Source organism: Octopus sinensis, linkage group LG16 (genome assembly GCF_006345805.1).
Source record: "Octopus sinensis linkage group LG16, ASM634580v1, whole genome shotgun sequence".
NCBI classification, from domain to species: domain Eukaryota; kingdom Metazoa; phylum Mollusca; class Cephalopoda; order Octopoda; family Octopodidae; genus Octopus; species Octopus sinensis.
In genome coordinates, this window is record NC_043012.1 from 10,740,490 (window position 1) to 10,762,979 (window position 22,490).

The 22,490-nt window shown below is 40.5% G+C and overlaps 1 protein-coding gene across 2 annotated transcripts in view; it reads right to left on the reverse strand.

Annotated features, from left to right (window-relative positions):
- LOC115220592 (S phase cyclin A-associated protein in the endoplasmic reticulum) overlaps positions 1–22,490 on the reverse strand; it is a 69,420-nt gene that overhangs the window by 11,857 nt on the left and 35,073 nt on the right. For both annotated transcript variants that reach the window (XR_005002433.1, XM_029790742.2), the window contains exon 3: positions 1,863–1,923. Coding sequence is in view for 1 of the 2 variants with exons in the window: in XM_029790742.2 (XP_029646602.2) it covers positions 1,863–1,923 (61 nt within the window). In the remaining variant the exon portion in view is untranslated. The remainder of the gene's footprint in view (positions 1–1,862; positions 1,924–22,490) is intronic.

A 22,490-nucleotide genomic window follows, 5' to 3' on the forward strand; every position in this document is an offset into this window, starting at 1 on the left:
GAATACAAGGTAACTGGAGCAAGTTGGTATCAAGTCGAATCTCACCTCAGAATAAAACTTCCTTGAGTGTGAAAAACTTGTATTAAGGAGTGAAGACAAAACATTAGTCTTTATTTTGAGGAATCTCTGAGGACATTTCGACCGGTTAGAAGAGTCTATTTCCCCGTGCCTTTCACTACGGTTACCGTTCCACTAGTTATGGACTTTCAAACCAACTAGCATTGAAGATGAAGTTAGTGAAAACAGAAATGTTTCAGATAAGGTCAGAATACAAAATTACGTTTTTCTCTTACAACTTTCGTATCAGCGCAATAAACTATCCCAATATTTCATCCAAGACTTTTAACTAAAAATGTAAATGAAGGTGAGAGACATTTATTTTCAGTTTCTTGAAGTAATCTCCTCTTTCTTTGAGAGTTGCTAACAATAACCAAGTTTTTTTTCTTTTTCTCCAACTAAAAGAGAAATTTCCATGGCAATGTATTGGTGTGGGATATATGAAAGACAATATAAATGGAAGTATGGAATGTGGGGCCGTAAAAAGGGTTCCATTGGCTTGAAGTATGAGTAGAGAATAATATGCGTCCCCAAAGTCTATCCCCTCCTCACCGTGGTGGGGACGCTGGCAACGGGTAGTGTCAGAGCTATGCCGTCGGGAACTTCGGTTCCTGGTAGGGCCACCCAAGGCGGATTGGTCTGACACCGAGTGGTATTAGGGCCGCAACCCGTGAAAATCCTCGGAGTGTTTCGGCAACCGGCGGCTCCTCGGTCGTTCTGTCCCTGCGTCTGCGGACAATCTGCGGCAAACAGGGTGTCTCTACATGCGGAATTATGGGGGACCGCTTGTGAAATCCACATATTCCCACCAAACTTCTTCCAAGGAAGAAGCCGATTCAACCAGCCCAGGGTGAATGTCGCCACAAGTACAAGTAAGAGAATAATATGAGTGCGAGGAGGAATTGAGTCATGCATGGTGATTATAAAAAGTGTTATTTATTGTCATAAGCATTCCATTCAATTCTCACTGGTTGTTAATGGTTGACTGGTGTTAGTCTTTTTTTTTCTATTATCAGAATTGCTTTTTTTATCCGTAGTTTTCCGATATTGACGTCTACAACTGTGATGGTAACTGTGATATGTTCTTGAATTTTTCAATGTCGATTTGTTTGAAAGGTGATCTTGCAAACTCAGGAACGTCCTTGGATTCAGATGTCTAAAAGATGAATCATTCTACCAAGGTCAGATTTTGGCATACTGCATCTGATGTACGTCATAAGTTCACAAATACATGTCTGCGGTGGAGCAGTTGGCTAGTATGTCCAAGTTTCTGTCCTTGGGGAAACGTTACCTTGAAAGGATTTTCCAAAGGGGGTGTCTCGAGTGGATCAGCTTTAAATCAAGACTTTCCTAACGGATGTCCTTTCCGCTAAGCTAACAATGATTTTACTGCCACTGGATGGAAACAAGTGATAGGATTTTCCCCCGTCTCTTGGGCTTCGATGACTGGAAACAACTGATAACAGTTGCTGAACATCCATTGACTTCCAACATATTTTAGAATGGATGGCCAGATCGTCTGACACCTAAGGAATATTTTACCCGAAATACCAGGACTAATTAAATATGCCAAAGGTAACATTTCAAAATCTTCGTTATTGGTACTATTGACATTTAATATTCAATCTACGTTGCAACAGTCTCTATAACATACAAACTTTCGATTCATACTTTATTTTGAAACAGTGTTATATATCAAATATTAAAAACTTTACACTTATACCTACGACCTTACCATTGATATTCTATTCTGATACCATAATTCTGTTGAGGGTATTAGAACGAAGGATAAATGTTATAGTTACCTTGTGTTTTTGACACTTTCGAAGGCATTAACCTAGCTTGCTGACATTCCAATTGTTTCTCCTGCAAAAAGAAAAAGAAATATTTGTATTAAATTATTAAAGTCACACACATTCCTCCATTACATATTTACAAAAGTACATGAACCATATCCAATCTTATATCATCATAATCATCATTATCATCATCATCATTTAACGTCTGTTTTCCATGCTAGCATGGGTTGGACGGCTTGAAAGGAGCTAGCTAGGCCGGGGTTCAAACCAGTTTCCAGTCTGTTCTGGCATGGTTTCTACGGCTGGATGCCCTTCCTAAACACCAACCACTTTACAGAGTGTAGTGGGTGCCTTTTCACGTGGCACCATCACCTGCATCAATTCTGCTATTGTGGGCGAGTCCTTCTGAGTACAGAAATGGCGCTAGATATCTCGGACCTTTGACAAGTTCGTGAGGCCCAGTCTCTTTCCCTCTCTTTACACACACACACACACACACACACACACACACACACGAAGATGTGGCTGTGTGGTAAGAAGTTTGATTCTCAACCACATGGTGCAGGGTTTAGTGCCACTGAGCGACACCTTGGGCAAGTCTCTTCTACAATAACCTCGGACAGACCAAAGCCCGGTGAGTGAATTTGATAGACGAAAATTGAAAGGAGCCTGTCGTATATATGTATATATATATATATATATGTTTATGTGTGTTTTTGTTTATCCTTCACCACAAACAATCAGTACTGGTGTGTTTACATCCCCGTAACTTAGCAGTTCGGCACAAGAGACCGATAGAATAATTACCAGACCTTAAAAAATTAAAAACAGAGGTCGATACATTCGACTAATAAATGTCCTTGAAGACGGTGTTTCAGCATGGCTGCAGTCTAATGAGTGAAATAAGTTGAAAAAGATTATGGAAAAAAAAGAAAAGAAAAAAGAAAACTACAAGGTGGGCCAAAAGTCAAGCATTAAAACATTCGGCACTTTATTTTTTTAATACATTATTATAATTATCATTATTCATTTTGTTCATCATGTACAAGTCCGTATGTAGTCATCATTATTCTATTCATTTAATACAAACTTTAGGAAAAAAAATGACAGGAGTTGCTGTGTGGTAAGTAGCTTGCTTACCAACCACATGGTCCCGGGTTCATTCCCACTGCGTGGCACCTTGGGTAAGTGTCTTCTACTATAGCTGACCAAAGCCTTGTGGGTGGATTGATAGACGGAAACTGAAAGAAACCCGTCGTATATATATATAATATATATATAATATATATAATATATATATATATATATATAAATATACATATGTGTGTGTGTGTGTGTATATGTTTGTGTGTATATGTTTGTGTGTCTGTGTTTGTCCCCCCAACATCGCTTGACAACCGATGGCGATGTGTTTAGGTCCCCGTAACCTAGCGGTTCGGCATGAGAGACCGATAGAATAAGAAACTAGGCTTCCAAAGAATAGGTCCTGGGGTCGATTTGCTCGACTAAAGGCGGTGCTCCAGCATGGCCGCAGTCAAATGACTGAAACAAGTAAAAGAGAAAGAGAGAATTCCGGAACGTACTGAACTAATTTTGAGAGAGACTTTTGGTCCATCACATGCGTCTGTATTTGTTATATTACTATTCTTCGACAGTAGCCTTAGTTATGTCTAATAGGGGCCGAGTGCAATCGAAAGTAGTTTATAAATAATTAATAATAAATAACGGAACTCATTAGTGATTCTAGTGAATGTAAATACAAGCCGAATTGTACAGAGATGCTATACAAGAGTGGGTCGCGTCATAATGCAAGAGAGAGGAGAGGATATTTCGAGAGAAGAGATATACGAAGAGAATGGAGTAAATATTAGCGGAAAGAATTATTTCGCAACAACTTGCGTTATGCTACAGTATTAGCAAACATTCGCATCAAGCTGCAGCATTAGAAACCACTAATTTTTGTTACATTGTTGCACTGTTGTTGGCACTCCGTCGGTTACGACGACGAGGGTTCCAGTTGATCCGATCAACGGAACAGCCTGCTCGTGACATTAACGTGCAAGGGACTGAGCACTCCACAGACACGTGTACCCTTAACGTAGTTCTCGGGGGAGATTCAGCGTGACACAGAGTGTGACAAGGCTGGCCCTTTGAAATACAGTTACAACAGAAACAGGAAGAAAGAGAGAAAGTTGTGATAAAAAAGTACAGCAGGGTTCGCCACAATCCCCTGCCGGAGCCTTGTGGAGCTTTAGGTGTTTTCGCTCAATAAACACTCATAACGCCCGGTCTGGGAATCGAAATCGCGAATCTACAACCGCGAGCCAGCTGCCCTAACCACTGGGCCATTGCGCCTCCACACATTGTTGCATTAGTAAATTAGCAACCATTGTCATTAGCTGTACTACAGCATTACTAACCGCTCTAATTACGTATAGCACAGCGTTTGCAACGACTCTCATTACATCTTTTTCATTAGTTACACCACAACATTTGCAACCACTTTTAATCTACAGTGTTAGCAACTACTTTCATTATACCATATCAATAGCAACCACTATCATCATTACACTAACAACCGGACTTTACGTTCCGAGTTCAATTTCCGCCGAGGCCGATTTTGCCTTTCATCCTTTCGGGATCGATAAATTAAGTACCAGTGAAACACAGAGGTCGATGTATTCGAATAGATCCCTTACCCCAAATTTCAGGTCTTGTGCCTTTAGTAGAATCATTATTATTATTATTGAGTGAGAGAGCAACGCATGCCGTCAAAGTGACACAGAGGCACAAATATATGAAGTCCAAACCACCCATCATGACTACCCGTCTCATAAGGGTACACAAGGCGCATGTTATTATTATTATTATTATTTACCAGTCCCACCATCATCACAACTCCCAGTCCTCACCAGAGCAGCAGAAATCACTATTACTACTACTACTACGTCCACCATCACTAAACCAGTAGCAAAATGAGCAGCTGTTCTTATACCTGCCACCACCACGCCATCACAAATTGCCATCAACACCACCACCACCACCATCTACATTTATTACAGTCTCCACCGGTACACCACCACCTCCTCCACCACCACCACCACCATCTATATAAACTAATTCTCCCGAACGACCATCACCACTACCGCAGCCGCTCCATCACCTGAAGCCATATTACCACCAGGCTAGTCGCGTCACACCCAATTTACGCAACAGGACAGAAGAGTGATCCCGGCTTTAATTCTATTGAACAGGAGCAACGGTAGAAATCACAGCCTGATCGAATTAGACAGGGGACTCCATGGGCTGGGAGGGTGTGGTGGTGGTGGTGGTGGTGGTGGTGACGGTGGCGGTTGACGAGGGGGGTGGGGGGTTAATGTCGTGGTGACGAGGAGAGGAAGGGGAAGCGGGGGTAGTAAGTTTGCCGTCGACGAGAGCTTTCGTTTTTTTCCTAGACGTAAGTGGGTGTATGCGCGTGCAAGCGTATATGTGTGTGTGTGTGTGTGTGTGTAAAGTGAATTTAAAATATTCGCGACAGCCCGCATGGCGTCTTTTTGGCGATGTACTTACATTACTCAATCTCTCTCTCTCGCTCTCTCCTCAGACACAGACACAATGTAGATACATGCCAGGTTTCGTACAAATTAATATACACATACCTACGAGTGCGATGCAGAGAGGGAGAGAGAGAGAGAGAGAGAGAGAGGAGAGAGAGAGAGAGAGAGAGAGAGAGAAGTTATTAAAGGTCCGTCTACAGATAAACGTAAAAAGGTATATATTTTTTAATAGGAAACTCTACAACAAAATGCAATATTGTTAACTAGACACACGCACACACACAAACACGCACACAGACACACGAACACACACACGCACACACACACACAAACACGCACACACACACACACGCACGCACGCGCGCACACACACACACGCAATGTGTGGGTTCCGGCACAGTCTCCGCCAACCGAAATTTTGTCAGAACGTATTAGTTGACTTTAGGTCAAGCCAAGGTGTCATTAGATGGCATCGAACCCGAAACGGCGCAGATGTGAGACGAACTTCTTAGCAAGACAGCATTGGACTGCGGCCACGCTGGGGCATCGCCTTGAAGGTTTACAGCCTAACTATTCGATCCCAATCAGTTTTTTAAAGCCTGGTACGTGTTCTATCGGTCTCTTACACTGAATACACACATACGTATACATGTATAGGATCTTTTCGGTTTGACCGGCAGTTTTTTAAAAATAATTTCCACGTAACTAAACACTTTTAAACTTCGTATACTGGTAGAATGTGTTTATAAAACATCTTTTTCTCTTGGCTTTATTGAGAAAATTCTATAGTTTGTAAGATGCTGTTTTTTTTCTTCAATTTCTGCAATTTCAACCAATCAATGACGTCTATTGAGGTGAAAACATTCTGTGCCGTATGAATATGTCCCTCGTTTAAGAAACAGATTGGGTTTATTTACATTTCTGAAGGAAAAAAAAGATACCCTTCCCCCCACCCCTAACTCTAACCCTAAAACAGATTGAAATGCAATAGATCGATACAAGGGTATAATTATGGGTGACAATTTCATATGACATTCAAACCGAAAAGATCCCAAGTATATATTAAACGTATAACTACATGCGTGTTATACGCGCACGTGGTGTGTATGTGAGTGTGTATGCGTTAACTTACTAATGTTGAACACAAATCTCTGGGGTTTTTTTCCCCATACAACCGTCAGCTCCGAGTAGTTCTATAAATTGAACATATGACTTATAGCCTTATATTGCTGATCACAGAAAGAATTATACGCACCGCCTGAAGAGAAAGAGTTTTCGAAACAGAAGGCACGAGACAGAAATCGCATACATTTTCTTTACATCGGGGATCAGATTGTAAACCGTTACCTTCTATTCTTTTACACATCAGGCCTACGGTTGAAGCTCGAAATAATCAAAACTTCATATGAAGATCTGTTGAACTATTTCGGCGAAAATATCTCATTTTGTTGTAGTTTCCTATTAAAAAATATATACCTTTGTACGTTTATCTGTAGACCTTTAATAGCCTCTCACTCTCTCTCCATCGCACTCATAGGTATGAGAGGTAATGCAGAGCAATCCTCAGCTGCACAAAGACTGGAGTGAAGGCAGCATGTTCTTTGTCTATCTCCTTAACTTCTTGGAGATTTTAGGTATAATTATACTAATGTGTCCATCTGTTTTAATTTAATTTAATTTTATGTCTTTGTGCAGCTGAGGATTGCTCTGCATTTAAATTGATGTAATGAATTGCATTGTCCAATTAAATGTAGTTGCATGAAACGATCGCACTGCATTACCTCTGGATATCCTTGTTGCTTATTTTGATTTATATATATATATATATATATATATATATATGACAGGCTTCTTTCAGTTTCCGTCTACCAAATCCACTCACAAGGCTTTGGTCGGTCCGAGGCTATAGTACAAGGCACTTTCCCAACGTGCCACGCAGTGGGACTAAACCCGGAACCACGTGGTTGGTAAGCAAGCTACTTTCCATGTACTGTGTGCTATTTTTCATGCGTTCTCCTCCAAAACCTACACACGCACACACACACACATACATACATACATACACGTGCATTCCTTTTTATACGCGCGCGTGTGTATGTGTACATACATATACACTACTATGTTGAGAACGATAAAAAGGAGAAGCAGACACGAATTTTGGTAAAAATATACTGTAAGCATGAAATTTCTTTGTTTAATTCAAGAATACGACGTTTCTCTACTTGATGATGGTGGAAATTAGTAGATTCCGTATTTGTGAGTGTCTCTTTTTCTGTCTGTTGGCCTGTTTGTATGTGTGAATGTGAGTGTGTGTGTGTGTGTGTGTACAGACACACACACACACACACACACACAGTCACAAGAAGTACTGAACTTTATGTAACAGTGTGTGTCTCATGTTTTTGTGTAGCTTTTATTGCACAGGAATGCAGAATATCTTTATAAGAGTAGAAACCTGATGTATCTAAATATTATACATGGGCACACAACCTATACACGCAGAGTTCGCACGTGGAAGAGACTACAGAAGTAATCCCATACCATTAGTTTCATATATTTCCGCAGAAAAACGTGATCACCAGTGACGATACACATAAGAAAACAGAAAAGAAAGGAAAGGAGACACACATATACAAAGAAAACGCGCAGGCATGTTCATATATATCTTTTATATACATTCACATTTAAAATGTAAGAATATTAGTTATATTTATACACTCAACTCTAGTTCATTAAATACATAAAAAAAAGACAAACGTATTGTCATAGTGTTTGGGGGTGTGAACAATAAAGACTTGAATTATAATTCATCACTTGAAACAAGTGAAGATACACACACACACACGCACAAAACGAAAACCAGTCGACGCCAGACAGCAATGCATTGAGGTCGACGTTGTAAGAAGAAGAGATCCGCTCGATGAGCCGGAAAATGAAACAGCGATACGAGGCAGCAATAAGAAAGCATAAGTCATAAGTCATATGTGGCATAAGTCATATGTGGCACACGTGATGCAGGAGATTCGTGAACCTATTGTCTCGTTTAGGACGTGCGATCGGTGGAGCAACGGAAGGAAGAAAAAAAAAATGATCGCGCCAAATACCAAACTCTTCTTTTGGCACCATCATCACAATCGCCGCCACTGAATTGCCATTATTGTACAATGGAGAGAAAGGAGAGAGAGAGAGAGAGAGAGAGATGTACTGATAGAGACGTAGAAGTAAGAGATAGGCAGCTCTTATACCAGTTCTTCGGAACAGCCTTAAGAGGAATGCTGCCATGATGACTGACCTCCCAAAGACTTGAGTGGTAGGAAAAAGAGACCCCACCTTCTCTCTCTCTATAGGTGTGTGTGTGTGTGTGTGTGTGTGTGTGTGTGTGTGTATGTGATAGAGAGTGTGTGTGTGTGTGTATGTGATAGAGAGTGTGTGTGTGTGTGTGTGTAGCTTAATTGTCAGGAATCTATAATGGTTGCTGTTATTGTGAGAGACATACCAAACTAAGAAAAAAAAAAAAAGCAAACACAATTTCCTAGACTGAAGCCATTAGTAGCACCTAGCCGAGTGAAGAGCGTGAGTGAGCAAACACTCTCTCCCTCCTCCGCCCAGCCCAATCGAGTCCTTTCGTCAGCTTTATAGAGTGTGAAGTTGCTGGTTGAGTGGAGAAGGATAATGGCTGAAATAGCCAAATGTATAAAGAATTGCACACAAAGTTGATGCTGTTCTCGTATATCAGCTACAGGTTATTGTTGTTGCTTAGCTCCCTTTGTTGTTGTATCAGCTCTAATCAAATAGAGATCTCGGATCGAAGGCGTTACAATCGTGACCATTTCGACAGATTTTTTTCTCTTCTTCTTGCACACAGTAAGTAGGACAAAATCATTTGCTACTTCCTTTCGTGTGTAGCGTAATTGCAGAAGCATTTGGCTGTAGATTCTTGTTAATTCGAGCAACGATAGGGTCTCTGTAGGTTCGTATATTTCTGAATCTTGTTTAGTCTCGATTAGAAATCTGACGGAATTTTTTTTATTTTTTATACGCTGGATAAAATATTATTATTATTTAGGCGGCGAGCTGGCTGAATCGTTAACAAGCTGGACGAAATGCTTAGCGGTGTTTCGCCCGTTGCTACGTTCTGAGTTCAAATTCCGCCGAAGTCGACTTTGCCTTTCATCCTTTCGGGGTCGATAAATTAAGTACCAGTGAAACACTGGGGGTCGATGTAATCGACTAGTCCCTTCACCCAAAAGTTCATGCCTTCTGCCCGCCGAGGTCGACTTTGCCTTTTATCCTTTCGGGATCGACAAATTAAGAACCAGTCAAGTACTGGCGTCGATGTAATCGACTATCCCTCTCCCCATAAATTCCAAGCTTTGTGCCTATAGTACAATGAATTATTATTATTTGGGGCTAGCAAAGACTAGGGCAAATGGCTTGGCATCTGGAATGTCGTCAAGCGCCTCTAGACCTCACCAAGTTGAGCCATGCTGTCGGTATTGAAGTTCAATCAGGGCCTTCTATAGAGAGGGTTAGTGACGGGCAAGACCGACGACATTCTCAAGGAAATCAGCCGTCGGCGGAAATCAATTGGCTGGTCTGCTCAGGTGGACTTTCAGGCCGAGGCCCATTGATAATTTCCAGAGATCTCTGACCTAGCAATGAAATCGTTGTGTGCCTGTGTGTGTAGAGGGACGTTGTAGGTTCGAGATAAATTTTGCAGGCACAGAAATGCTACCAGCCGAGTTTTCTCGAGATGCGTGCAGAATGACAAGTCAAACGATCGGGACTCCTCACCGAAAATCAGCGTTATTTTCAGCATATGACTTATTTATTTTAACGCGTTTCGTCTCCGCCCCAGGGAGAACGGGTGGCAGAGCCGACTTCGCCGCGACTTGAACATGATACAGGCGTGACTTTGTGATAAGAAGCTTGTTTCCGATCACATCGTACCGGGTTCAGTCCCACTGCTTGGCACTTTGGTTGCAAGTATCTTCTACTATAGCTTCGGGCCAACCAAAGCTTTGTGAGTGGATTTGGTAGACGGAAACTAAAAGAAGCCCGTCGCGCGCGCGTGTCGCATCATCACTACTTGACAACCAGTGTTGGTGTGTGTACCTCCCCGTAACTTAGCGGTTCGACAAAAGGGATCGGTAGAATAAGTACCAGGCCTTTTAAAAAAAATGTACTGGGGTCGATTCATTTGACTAAAATTCCTTAAGGCGGTGCCCCAGCATGGTCGCAGTCTAATGACTGCAACAAGTAAAAGATAAATAAATAAGGAATACCACGACAACTCCTGCTAGGCATTTCTAAAACGTTTCTGCCAGCATTGGAACTCGGTGTAAAAGCAGCAAATAACCTTCTATTATACAAACGCAACCAGAAAAACAGAAAATTTCGGTATACTTCCTGGTATTTGATTGCCAATTAATGAAAACAAAATTTCTTGACAACAATAATAAATAAAAGTTAAAAGTAAAAACTAAACAGTTTTTTTAAAAAATATAACTAAAACAAAGAGTGGGCGGAAAAAGAAGAAGAAGAAGAAAATGAGGAATTTTTCATTATTCAACTTGGGAATGTCACAGAAATCTAAGAAAAAAGGGTTCGCAGATGGAACTAAAGAGTAAATAATTCTATAAACTATGACAGAGGATTTGGTAAAGTATATGCGTGGGGTGGGGGAGTGATGGCGGTGGCTTGGGTGGATGGCTTCGTTTAATTATGCGTGTGTGTGTGTGCGGGGTGCATGAGGTGTCTGTGTTTGTATGTGTATATTTTTTAGCGTGTATATTTGTATGTGTGTTTGCGTTGATGAGAGTATGTCTAGTATTCTTTTATTATTTTGTTTGTCATTTTGACTGCGGCCATGCTGGGGCACCGCTATAAAGGGTTTCAGTCGAAGAACTCGACCCCAGGACTTATTTCTATCGGCCTCTTTTGCCGAACCGCTTATGTTACGGGGACGTAAACGCACCAGCATCGGTTATCAAGCGATGTTCGGGGCAGGGGACAAAAATAGACACATACACACAAATACATATATTTTATTTCTTTATTGCACACAAGGGGCTAAACCTAGAGGGGACAAACAAGGACAGACAAAGGAATTAAGTCGATTACATCGACCCCAGTGTGTAACTGGTACTTAATTTATCGACCCCTAAAGGATGAAAGACAAAGTCGACCTCGGCGGAATTTGAACTCAGAACGTAGCAGCAGACGAAATACCGCTAAGCATTTCGCCCGGCGTGCTAATGTCTCTGCCAGCTCGCTACCTTACTTATATTTATGTAAGGTGGTTATATATTTACATATTATATATATACATACATATATTTATGACGGGCTTCTTTCAGTTTCCGTCTACCAAAGCCACTCACAAGACTTCGGTCGGCCCGAGGCTATAGAAACAGACATTTGCGCAAGGTGCCAAGAAGTGGGACTGAACCCAGAACTACGTGGTTGGGAAGCAAGTGTATTTCTATGCGCGTTGTATGTGGTACGTCCTTATATTCACGTGTGTGTGCTTGGTGTGTATATTTGTGTGCTTTGCCATAATTCTAGTGTGCACAAAAGAAAATTGTCACTCGTCATAAATCTCTCTCCCCCAGTTGATGTAGGAGTGCATGTAAGGGGGAAGATGGAAGAACCGAGACAAACATGACAGCCGACATAATAAAAAATGGGACGACAACGGACGACGGTGGTGGTGGTGGTACAAGTCGTAATAGTACGTGCGGTGGGTTCACAGCAGTGTTAGTGATGGCTTTACTGGTAAGAATGGTGGTGGTGTTAGTAGTACTAGCAGAGTAATTAGTAACGGTTGGCATGTTGTCGAGGGTTTGGAGCTGATAGTGGTTCATATGCGTGGCTGGGTGATAAGATGCTTGCTTCCCAACCACATGGCTCTCGGTTCAGTACCACTGCGTGCCACCTTGGGCGAGTGTCCTCTACTACAGCTTCGGGTTGACCAAAGCCTTGTGAGTGGATTTGGTAGGCGGAAACTGAAAGAAGCTCGGCATGTATATGTATAAATATATATGTATGTGTGTGTGTGTGTCTGTGTGTGTCCCACCACCGCTTAACAACCGGTGTTAGCGTGCTTACATCTCCGTTACTTAGCGGTTCGGCAAAAGAACACAATAGAATAAGTACCAGGCTTTAAAAATAAAATACTGGTGTCGATTTATTCGACTAAAACTTCTTAGGCACAGCATGGCTGCAGTCTCACGACAAACAACTAAGGAGTGAAAAAATAATACACACACACACTATCATGGTGATGATTGCAGAGGAGATGTATATATTTATGTCCATAGTATTAGTGATGCTGGTGATTGTCGTGTTCCCGTTATAGAAATTTAATGTGGATTTATTATTTAAGCCCAATTTGTTCTTGATTGATTTAAGACATGATTAAAAAAGTTCTGGACGTGATGTTCCTGTTTTACTTCAGTCTTTTTGTGGTCTTGGGTTTTCTTTTCCAGACGTATATGTCCTTCCTTTTAGGAGTATGATGTGATTTCAGAGGCGAGTGACGCGAGCATTCAGGCTGATATTTCTAGCAAACTGAGGCTATTTTTATATAGCGCATATCACTGAAGTGGTTCGTTGTGATGATGGTGGAGGTGGTGATAGCTGCGAGTTATGGGCGATGATGCTTGGCGATGATGTTAACGAAACAATCAAGAAAGGACGAACGAACAGGCGCAACAACAAAAGAAAAAAAAGGGCTCAGAAAAAAGGGAAAAAAACTCTCCCACACACACACACACACGCACGCACGCAGTTCACAAAGAAGAAAACAACAAAAACAAAAAATAAATATTGCCGACAGCCACATAAAAGACGAGTCAAAAATAATTGCTTGTTATGTAAAGAGGGAGAACAACTGGAGTCAAAGAAGAGCCGTGTGTGTGTTGTCACATAGCCACACACGCACTACCGCCATTACCCTACTGGCCCTACCCCCCACCACTATAATGAAGGGAGAAAAAAAAAGCAAGAGCAACGCCGATATTTAATAATTGAAAAACCTTAAGGAAATTAACATGGACGTCACTCCGAATAAGCCAGCCATGTAGATGTTTGTAGGACACTCCAAATGACACTCCATATTGACTAATGACGTCTTCGTGGCTGCATGCGTGTGGTGGCGGAGGTGGGGTTGCTTACCGGCGTGCTTCCGAATGAAGTTTGGCATGCGATTATATATATGTGTATGTATATATATATATATATATATATATATATATATATGATGTATGTATATATATATACATGTGTGTACACATACACAAAACGCACGCGTGCGCGCACACACTTAGAACATCGTAATTCCAAAGCCAAACTCCCAACCGTTCGACTATTAAACATACAGGGGGTCTCCGTCGGTTTCGAATCTGAGTATTCATTTGTTTGATCAACTGAATTCCCTACTTATTTAATTAACGTGTTACTGGCTGACCATTCCACAGGTATGTGTACCTTTAACGCAATTCTCAAGAAATATCATCGTAGCACGGCATACCCATCGTAGCTGGTTCTTTAAATCTCGAATCCAATCTATCTGACATGGTTCCGCACATTTTCTTATTTCTTTATTGCACACAAGGGGCTACACACAGAGGGGACAAACAAGGACAGACAAAGGGATTAAGACGATTACATCGACCCCAGTGCGTAACTAGTACTTAATTTATCGACCCCGAAAGGATGAAAGGCAAAGTCGACCTCGGTGGAATTTGAACTCAGAACGTAACGACAGACGAAATATTGCTATGTGTGGTTCCGCACAGTTTCTGTCAACCCCATTTCCCTCACAAGGCCTGGGTCGACCCGAAGCAGTTAACTAACACAATAATAGAGGGTGTACGATATCTGACTTACTTGAAAGGTTAAACAATTCAAGCAATCGATAGGGAAAACTGTGTAAAGTTCCTCTTTATTTTAAGGGCTGAACGGCACTTCAGGTGGAAAATTACGTTTTCTTTACTAAGATTGGAACTACACATGTAAGATTGAAATTGATGTTTTTACTTCATGTTACAGAGTACTCGGCAGAGAAATAAGCATACGCTAGAAGTACACGACATCGGAGGCCCAAAACGTGATGAACTCTCACCGCATTTGAACATAGGACATAGATATAAACACATACGGCGTTAAATTGATTTGTTAATTGTGTGTTAATAAAAATGGTTTAAAAATTTCGCACAAAGCCAGCTGTTTTGGGAGAGGGGTTTAGGTCGATTAAATCGACTCCAATATTCAACTGGTAGTTATTTTATCGAAACTTAAAAGGAAGAAAGCCAAAGTCGACCTCGGCAGAATTTGAACTCAGAACGAGACGAAATATCTATTTCTTTACTACCCACAAGGGGCTAAACACAGGGAGGACAAACAAGGGCAGACAAACGGATAAAGTCGATTATATCGACCGCAGTGCGTAACTGGTACTTAATTTATCGACTCCGAAAGGATGAAAGGCAAAGTCGATCCCGGCAGAGTTTGAACTCAAAACGTAAAGACAGACGAAATATCGCTAAGTATTTCGCTCGGCGTGCTGATGATTCTGCCAGTTCACCGCCTTTCTAACATTGTGATTTGGCCACAAATTTAGAAGCAGAAGGAGAGGATATGTGTGTGGTGGGGTCCTCTCTGGATTATGACTTCACCAGCACATTAGTTTTTTCTTATGAACACCCATGCCACAATGAAAGCGAAGTAAACTTCTATAAGGTACATGACCAACAATTATAGATGGGATGGTTAAGTTAAATACATCGATCCAAGAACTCGATTTTATCGATTCCGAAAGGATGAAAGTTTTAAGTCGACTTCGGCGGTTTTTGAACTCAGAATGTGATGGGACACAACTAAATAACCGCAAGAACCTTATCCGAAGTTCTAATTTGGCTATCAATGCCAAAGTATAACTGATGTGCGTGCGTGTTTGTGTGTGTGGCAAAGCCATCTTTGCTTAACAAGGGGGCAAAATTTAAAAATCAAGCACGCAGTCGGATTTGATCTTAGGACAGAGAGAGAGAGAGCAGGAAATTGAGGTCGTCAACAGCAGCGGTCATCTCCAGTGACCTCATGTCCATCATGAATGGCAGATCTATGTGGAAAGACTTTAAAAAAAAATAATAAACCAACGAAAGAATAAACCCCACCACCTTCAACCAGTCACCTACCTAGCCAGCCAGCCAGGCAAGGAACCAAACAAGGAACCGAGTTCCTTGTTTGACAACAAAATAAGTAATTCCTGTCCAATAATCTGTGCAACTTTGGCCCATTGAAGTCAGTCAAAAGCGAAAGCTTGATTCCAATACAGTTTGACATTTTGTTAATTAAATAACTCTATAACAATTCGCTATTTATTTGTCTTTAACACACACACACACACACACACGTGCGTACATATACCTACGTACCTATGTGTGCCAGTGTATATATGACCATGTTATATATTTAATCAAATACTTGTTCTCCTCCAAAACCCACCCACCCACCCATCTACCCCACCCCGCCATCACCACCACCACCATCACCATCACCACCATCACCGTCGCAATGGCAACGAGGTGCGATAAGGTAAATAAGATACATAGCGGAATATGTAATTACAAATTAAACGGAAATGAAAAACAGGAGGCTCGAGGTGAGGGGTAGATCGGGTGGGTTAGGGGTTGGGGGTTAGTGGTGATGGTGATGGTGGTGATGATGGCGATGGCGGAGTGACTGCAAACGACGGCAAGACTGCTGTGAACGAAGCGCAGGCGCATGTGAAGATGGGGGTACGAAAGAGAAGGCGGGTGTGTACCAGTGATTGTGTGATTAAAACAAGAATGATGTCTAAGGACAGAAAACGTCAAAGAACTGCCAGCATTTTGGTAAATAAGGAAATAATGAGATCAACAAGAAGAACAACAATATTGGCATCAACGACAAGATAAGCACAAGACTTCATTTGTAAGAATTGGAAAAGCAACGAAGTAATTAAATAAATAAATAAACGGGCAACTAAAAAAAAAAATCGTCTTTCACTGCCCCATCCAGACCCGTTCCCTTATTTACTCGTGCACAATACGGATGTTGTGGTTTGTTTCAAAACAAGCCGGAATTGTGTGCTACCATGTAGGAAATAACCGAGGAGGTGCAATGGCCCAGTGGTTAGGGCAGCAGACTCGCGGTCATAGGATCGCGGTTTCGATTCCCAGACCGGGCGTTGTGAGTGTTTATTGAGCGAAAACACCTAAAGCTCCACGAGGCTCTGGCAGGGGATGGTGGTGATCCCTGCTGTACTCTTTCACCACAACTTTCTCTCACTCTTACTTCCTGTTTCTGTTGTACCTGTATTTCAAAGGGCCGGCCTTGTCACTCTCTGTGTCACGCTGAATATCCCCGAGAACTACGTTAAGGGTACACGTGTCTGTGGAGTGCTCAGCCACTTACACGTTAATTTCACGAGCAGGCTGTTCCGTTGATCGGATCAACCGGAACCCTCGTCGTCGTAACCGACGGAGTGCTTCCACCAGGAAATAACCATATCTTGTGAATGGGGAAAAAATAAGAACAATAATAAAAGAGAATACAGTAATCATCATCATCGCCATCATAATCATCACCACCGCTATCATAATTAACCCAACATCCAGTAATAAGTTCTTGACTTCTTCCTCCAACTTATTCCGTACCAGTATCTTACATTTATTCTTTACTAGCTAAAAAGCCGCACTTCGGAGGTGTTTGATTAGGGGTTAAAGGCGAATGAGAATTATTTCTGAAATGCAATCATTCTATTGTTCCAGTCCCAAGTGGAATTCCAACTGTTGACCAATTTGTCCCAAAGTTTTTATCTCGATGTAAAATCAATGAATCGAATGTATTTTATCACTCCGTTGGTCTCTGATGTCATCTAACAAACGCCAACCAAGATGGCGTGAATCACTCAAGCTTTACCTCCTAGAAATAGCAACCCAAATGCTTTTAAATCAGATCCCAATGCTGGTTGTTCAAGAACCAAATGAAGGGCAGATTTTCGATCCCGAGATCATCCCGATTCCCAAAAGGTATATGTCTATGCAGAACAATTGTTGACTGAGATACGGGGGTCCCAGACGGACAGAGAATTTCGCTTTTGTTATGTCATTTTCACACGAATTGTCTGAGAGGAGAAAAAAAAAAGGAATTTACATTATGTTACACATCCTGGAGTATATTTATCTATTAATTCTATTTAAAGAGTAAATATTTAGAAATAGAAATATATATTTTTCAACGCGTAAATACTGATAGAACGGCATATATAGGATAAAATACTTTTAGAGTAGAAAAAAATTGTCAGCGCTGACAAATTTTTTTGCTCTAAAAGGATATTATCCTATACTAGTAGTATATAGCCCGTCGTTGCTCAGGTTTGTTTCAACCCTTTAGAATTGGAATTTTTGAAAAGTAAAAATTTTGCATTATGTAGCTTGTTATTCTCTTTAAGTGAACATTTTTCTGGTTGAAATACACCGAAAAATGGCGACACAGCAGTCAAAAAATCGGGAAAAATAGGGGATTTTCATATATATATATATATATATATATATATATATATATATATATATATATATATATATTATATATATATATATATATGTGTGTGTGTGTGTGTGTATTTAGCAGAAGCAACAGAGTGACTCAAGAGCTGAGAGTTTCGTGCGTTGGCACTTACAATCACTATATATATATATTTCACCGGTTAGAAAATAAAGATTTGAAGATGACCTCGGTAAGATTAGAAACCCAGAACGAGAAGGTCAGAAAATAAAATGTCGAAGAAAAACAATTTAGACTTTTAGTCTGATTCTTTACCATTTCTAACCATTCTGTTCTGCTACGGCCGCCCCGAAACCCCCTGAATTATAGAAATATCATTACACACGTGATCTGGGTCAATAATAGCCGGAATTTATACGAGGTCAAACAACGAAATAAACAAGCCACAGTAGAGAACAAACAATTGTAGTAGTAGTAGTAGTAATAGTAGTAGCAGCAGTAGTAGTAGTAGTAGTAGTAGTAGCAGCAGCAGCAATGATAATAAAGATGATTTCTTCGCAATAAAAAAGTAAAACTAGCGCAAGTCCACAAACATAATAAAGCTAGAAGTGATGTGTGTTTTTTGGGTTCCACTGCTAACCAAACACAATAAATAATGAAATAACAAAAAAGATACACCCAGAAGGGTGGTGACCCCTCGCACCCTAAGCACCCACCACTCCCCACCGTCAGTTATCAAAATAAAAATAAAAATATATATATAAAAAAAGACAGTTGATAAAGTAACCATAAATCTTGAAAGCGAAAATATAAAATACAGCATCGCATTAAGAGAAGCGGTTTAAAACAATAGCATTGATTAACTAAAAATACTGCTACCACCGACGCCACACCCCTACTACTACTATAAATTATCAACAACAATTGCTACTACTACTACTACTACTTTTGAAGTCACAACAACGTTTATAGCGAAGGCAATACTAAATCACAATAAGAACAACGAAAACATCACCAACAGCATCACATTAAGAATCAAACAAACATGCATACACACACACACATATATATATACATACACACACATTCATATATAAAGATATATATATATACACACATTCATATATAAAGATATATATATATATACACACACATACATAAATATGAAATCGTGAAGGCGTTGATAGGGGCGCCATTGGAGATCATAATCATCATCATCACTCTCTCTCTCTCTCTCTCTCTCTCTCTCTCTTCTCTCTCCTCCTCTCTCTCTCTCTCTCTCTCTCTCTCTCTCTATATATATATATTATATATATATATATATATATATATATATATATATATATATATATATATATATTATGTATATAGATATTATATATATATATGTTATATATATTATTTATGTGTGTGTGTGTACATGGTTACATGGTTGCCACTAGCAGCACAGGCAACATCAAGATCCACGTTTGCTCGAGCAGAGTTGACCTGGGATGACACGACATCATTATCATCATCACCACCACTGAAGATACGCAGCAAACAACGTCGGAATCAACACAACATAAATCACACCAACACCGCCGCCACCACCACAGTGCCCCATCTCCACCCTCCACTACTATCCCTGAATATCGTTCATCAATAGTTAAATCAACAAGGCATCGATGAAGAGAAACACTGCAGTACGAAATATTAAAAATATATATATATATATATATATATATAAAAAGGTCTGATGAAAAAGTGAAGAGGTTGTAGGGTGAGGTGGCTAATAGGGGTTAATAGGGGTTGAAAGTGACAGGGTTAAATACGGGTGGAGGGGAGGATGAAGGGGAGTTACTGCATTGAATTGAAAAGGGAGAACTGTGTGTAAACCCGGAAGTCAACGATAGAAAACTAATGGTGGAGCAAAAAGGGGAACTCGCTTAAAAGAGATTAGGAAAAGAAAATTGACCAACTACGCTTGATAAAGAAAGATTCTTCTTAAAGATACTCATATACGAGTACTTTTATATGCTAGTGTAATTACTGTGTGTGTGTGTGTGTGTGTTTGTACACCGATCCAAATAAATATATATACGTTGGTGTTCACATATGAAAGACGATAAGAGGGCCGAACGGAGTGTAAAAGTGAAAAGAAATATGATAACTGGTGAACCCTTGTAGAAACTGTAAAATCGGAAAGTTATGGAATGAGGGAAGAAGTGGACAACTAGTGAAGAAACTTTTAGACACTAGTTAAACTACAGAATTTATCAAAAGGATGTTTCAAAACGCTGCTGTTAGGTCTAGGACGATTGAAGAATGTGTTTTAGGGAGATACTTACATCCATCTGGTAAACACACTAGTCAGATGTGTATAATCTCGCATGTATCTGCGTTTGTATATACACAATATGAATTAAAAGCAGCGCTAGTGTTGTAAACATTATCGACCACACACAATATATGTAATCTACTTGTTCGCCGACAGACCGCAGTTTAGTGCAGTCAGGATGACTCCCGCGTATATCCATGCCCCATATATCTACACATGCATATTTATCACTTCCAAGGTTCCGCTTGCTATGAAACACATGTGGCCCGGATCTTATTTACTCCATTTTTTAACTCTTGTATTCTTATTCGCATATCCAGCAACCCAGATTACCTACCGTAAGATATAAAGACCTTTTTTTTCAATTTATCGTATTTCGATAAGAAAAAAATCCACAACTTTCTGTCTCAACAAACCAATATTGTCCCCGAAAGTTGTTCTTTATATTAACTACGGATTGCTTGAAGCTAACTTTCTTCCTACACCTCGATCCTTAGATCTTATATACATGTATGTATGTACGTAAGACAGGCTTCTTTCAGTTTCCGTCTACAAAATCCACTCACAAGGCTTTGGTCGGCCCGAGGCTATAGTAGAAGACACTTGCCCAAGGTGCCACACAGTGGGATGAGAACCCGGAACCATATGGTTGGTAAGCAAGCTAGTCACCACACAGTCACTCCTGCACCTATATATATATATATATGACATTTCTACAAGACGTCTAGCGGGAATAAGGTGGTATTTTATTCTGTATATCGCAACAGTTCTTTTAAAATAACAAACAGCATATTGTCAAATGCTAACAGATTTCCATAAGACTGGAAGAAAACATTTCCAAAATACTGAAACTGGGAATAGGGTAAATAGCAGAAATTAATGACGGGGGAATTGGTCAAGGAAAAGAAGTCAAAATGTAATAATTACAAATTAGATTAAATAATGATTAATGACTTCATCCGTGATAACTCCTTATGTAAATGCACTTCACTCTACAAAAGGATTATTGTTAAAATTAGTCTTATGACTTTTTAAAGTGAAATATGGTTGTCTACAATTAAGAAGATCCGCATGAACTACTTTGGTACCAGGGCGCTTCGTAGGATTATGGGTTACCATTGGTCGGATTTCGTATACAGCCAACGGCTCTACTCAGCTCAGACTGTTTGGTCATGTTGATCGATTTTCCGAGTTAGACCCCGATTTCCATGCTCCCTTCACTGAGGATCCGGCTGGGTTGATGGCTCGTGTTGGTCGACATTAAGCATGTAGATACACGTCACCTCATTGCAACATGTAGCAGGCCTGACAATTGCTGAAAATATTCGGCATGAAACCAATGGTAGCCTTAACCCTTTTATTCATCAATGCAGTGTTGAGCACTCATTCTCAATGCTAGATATTAGAGCGCGTGTGTGTATATTTGATGCTGAATAGTGTGTGCGTGTTCAAGACAGAACATAGATCCATATGTATCAATCACCAAGAGAAAGGTGATTGGCACGAAACCTTTGAATTTATAACACACACATACAAGCGCGCACGTGGGGGGGGGGACACGCAATTTTAAGAATCACGTAAACCAACTCTGAAAGTGAAATTCACTAACAAATGATAACATACTCCACCACCACTATTATTATTATTATTATTATTACTACAAGTAGTAGTAGTAGTAGCAGCAGCAGCAGCGGAAGCGACAGCATGCAACATATGTCATACGCTGAGGAGTTGCGTCTCAAAATTTGATTCAATATGTTGTCACCGCAGATTAGTGCTTCCAATTACCTTTTACCGAAACCTGCATGGAATCGGTAATTAGCAGAGATGACAGTGGAGACGTAACGAGGTGCCGAGTGACAGCAGCAAGTAGCACACACACATACACACACATACACGCACGCACGCACACAGGTGTATCGATACCTAGACAGGTAATAATACATTATCGTCTGCTCACTCCCACACGTTTACCTATTTACCTGTCTGTCATTGAGTGGGTCTTTATTTGTATATTCGTCTTTATATTAAGAGTTAGGCCACTTAGTCTATCTACATATGTATAAATAATCTTTCTACCTGTCTGCCTCTCTATCTATCTATCTATCTATCAACTTACCTACTTGCCTGTTTCCCTCCCTTCTCTCTATCTACCTACATGCCTGTCTGTTTTCCCTCTATCTCTATCTTTTTACATACCTACCT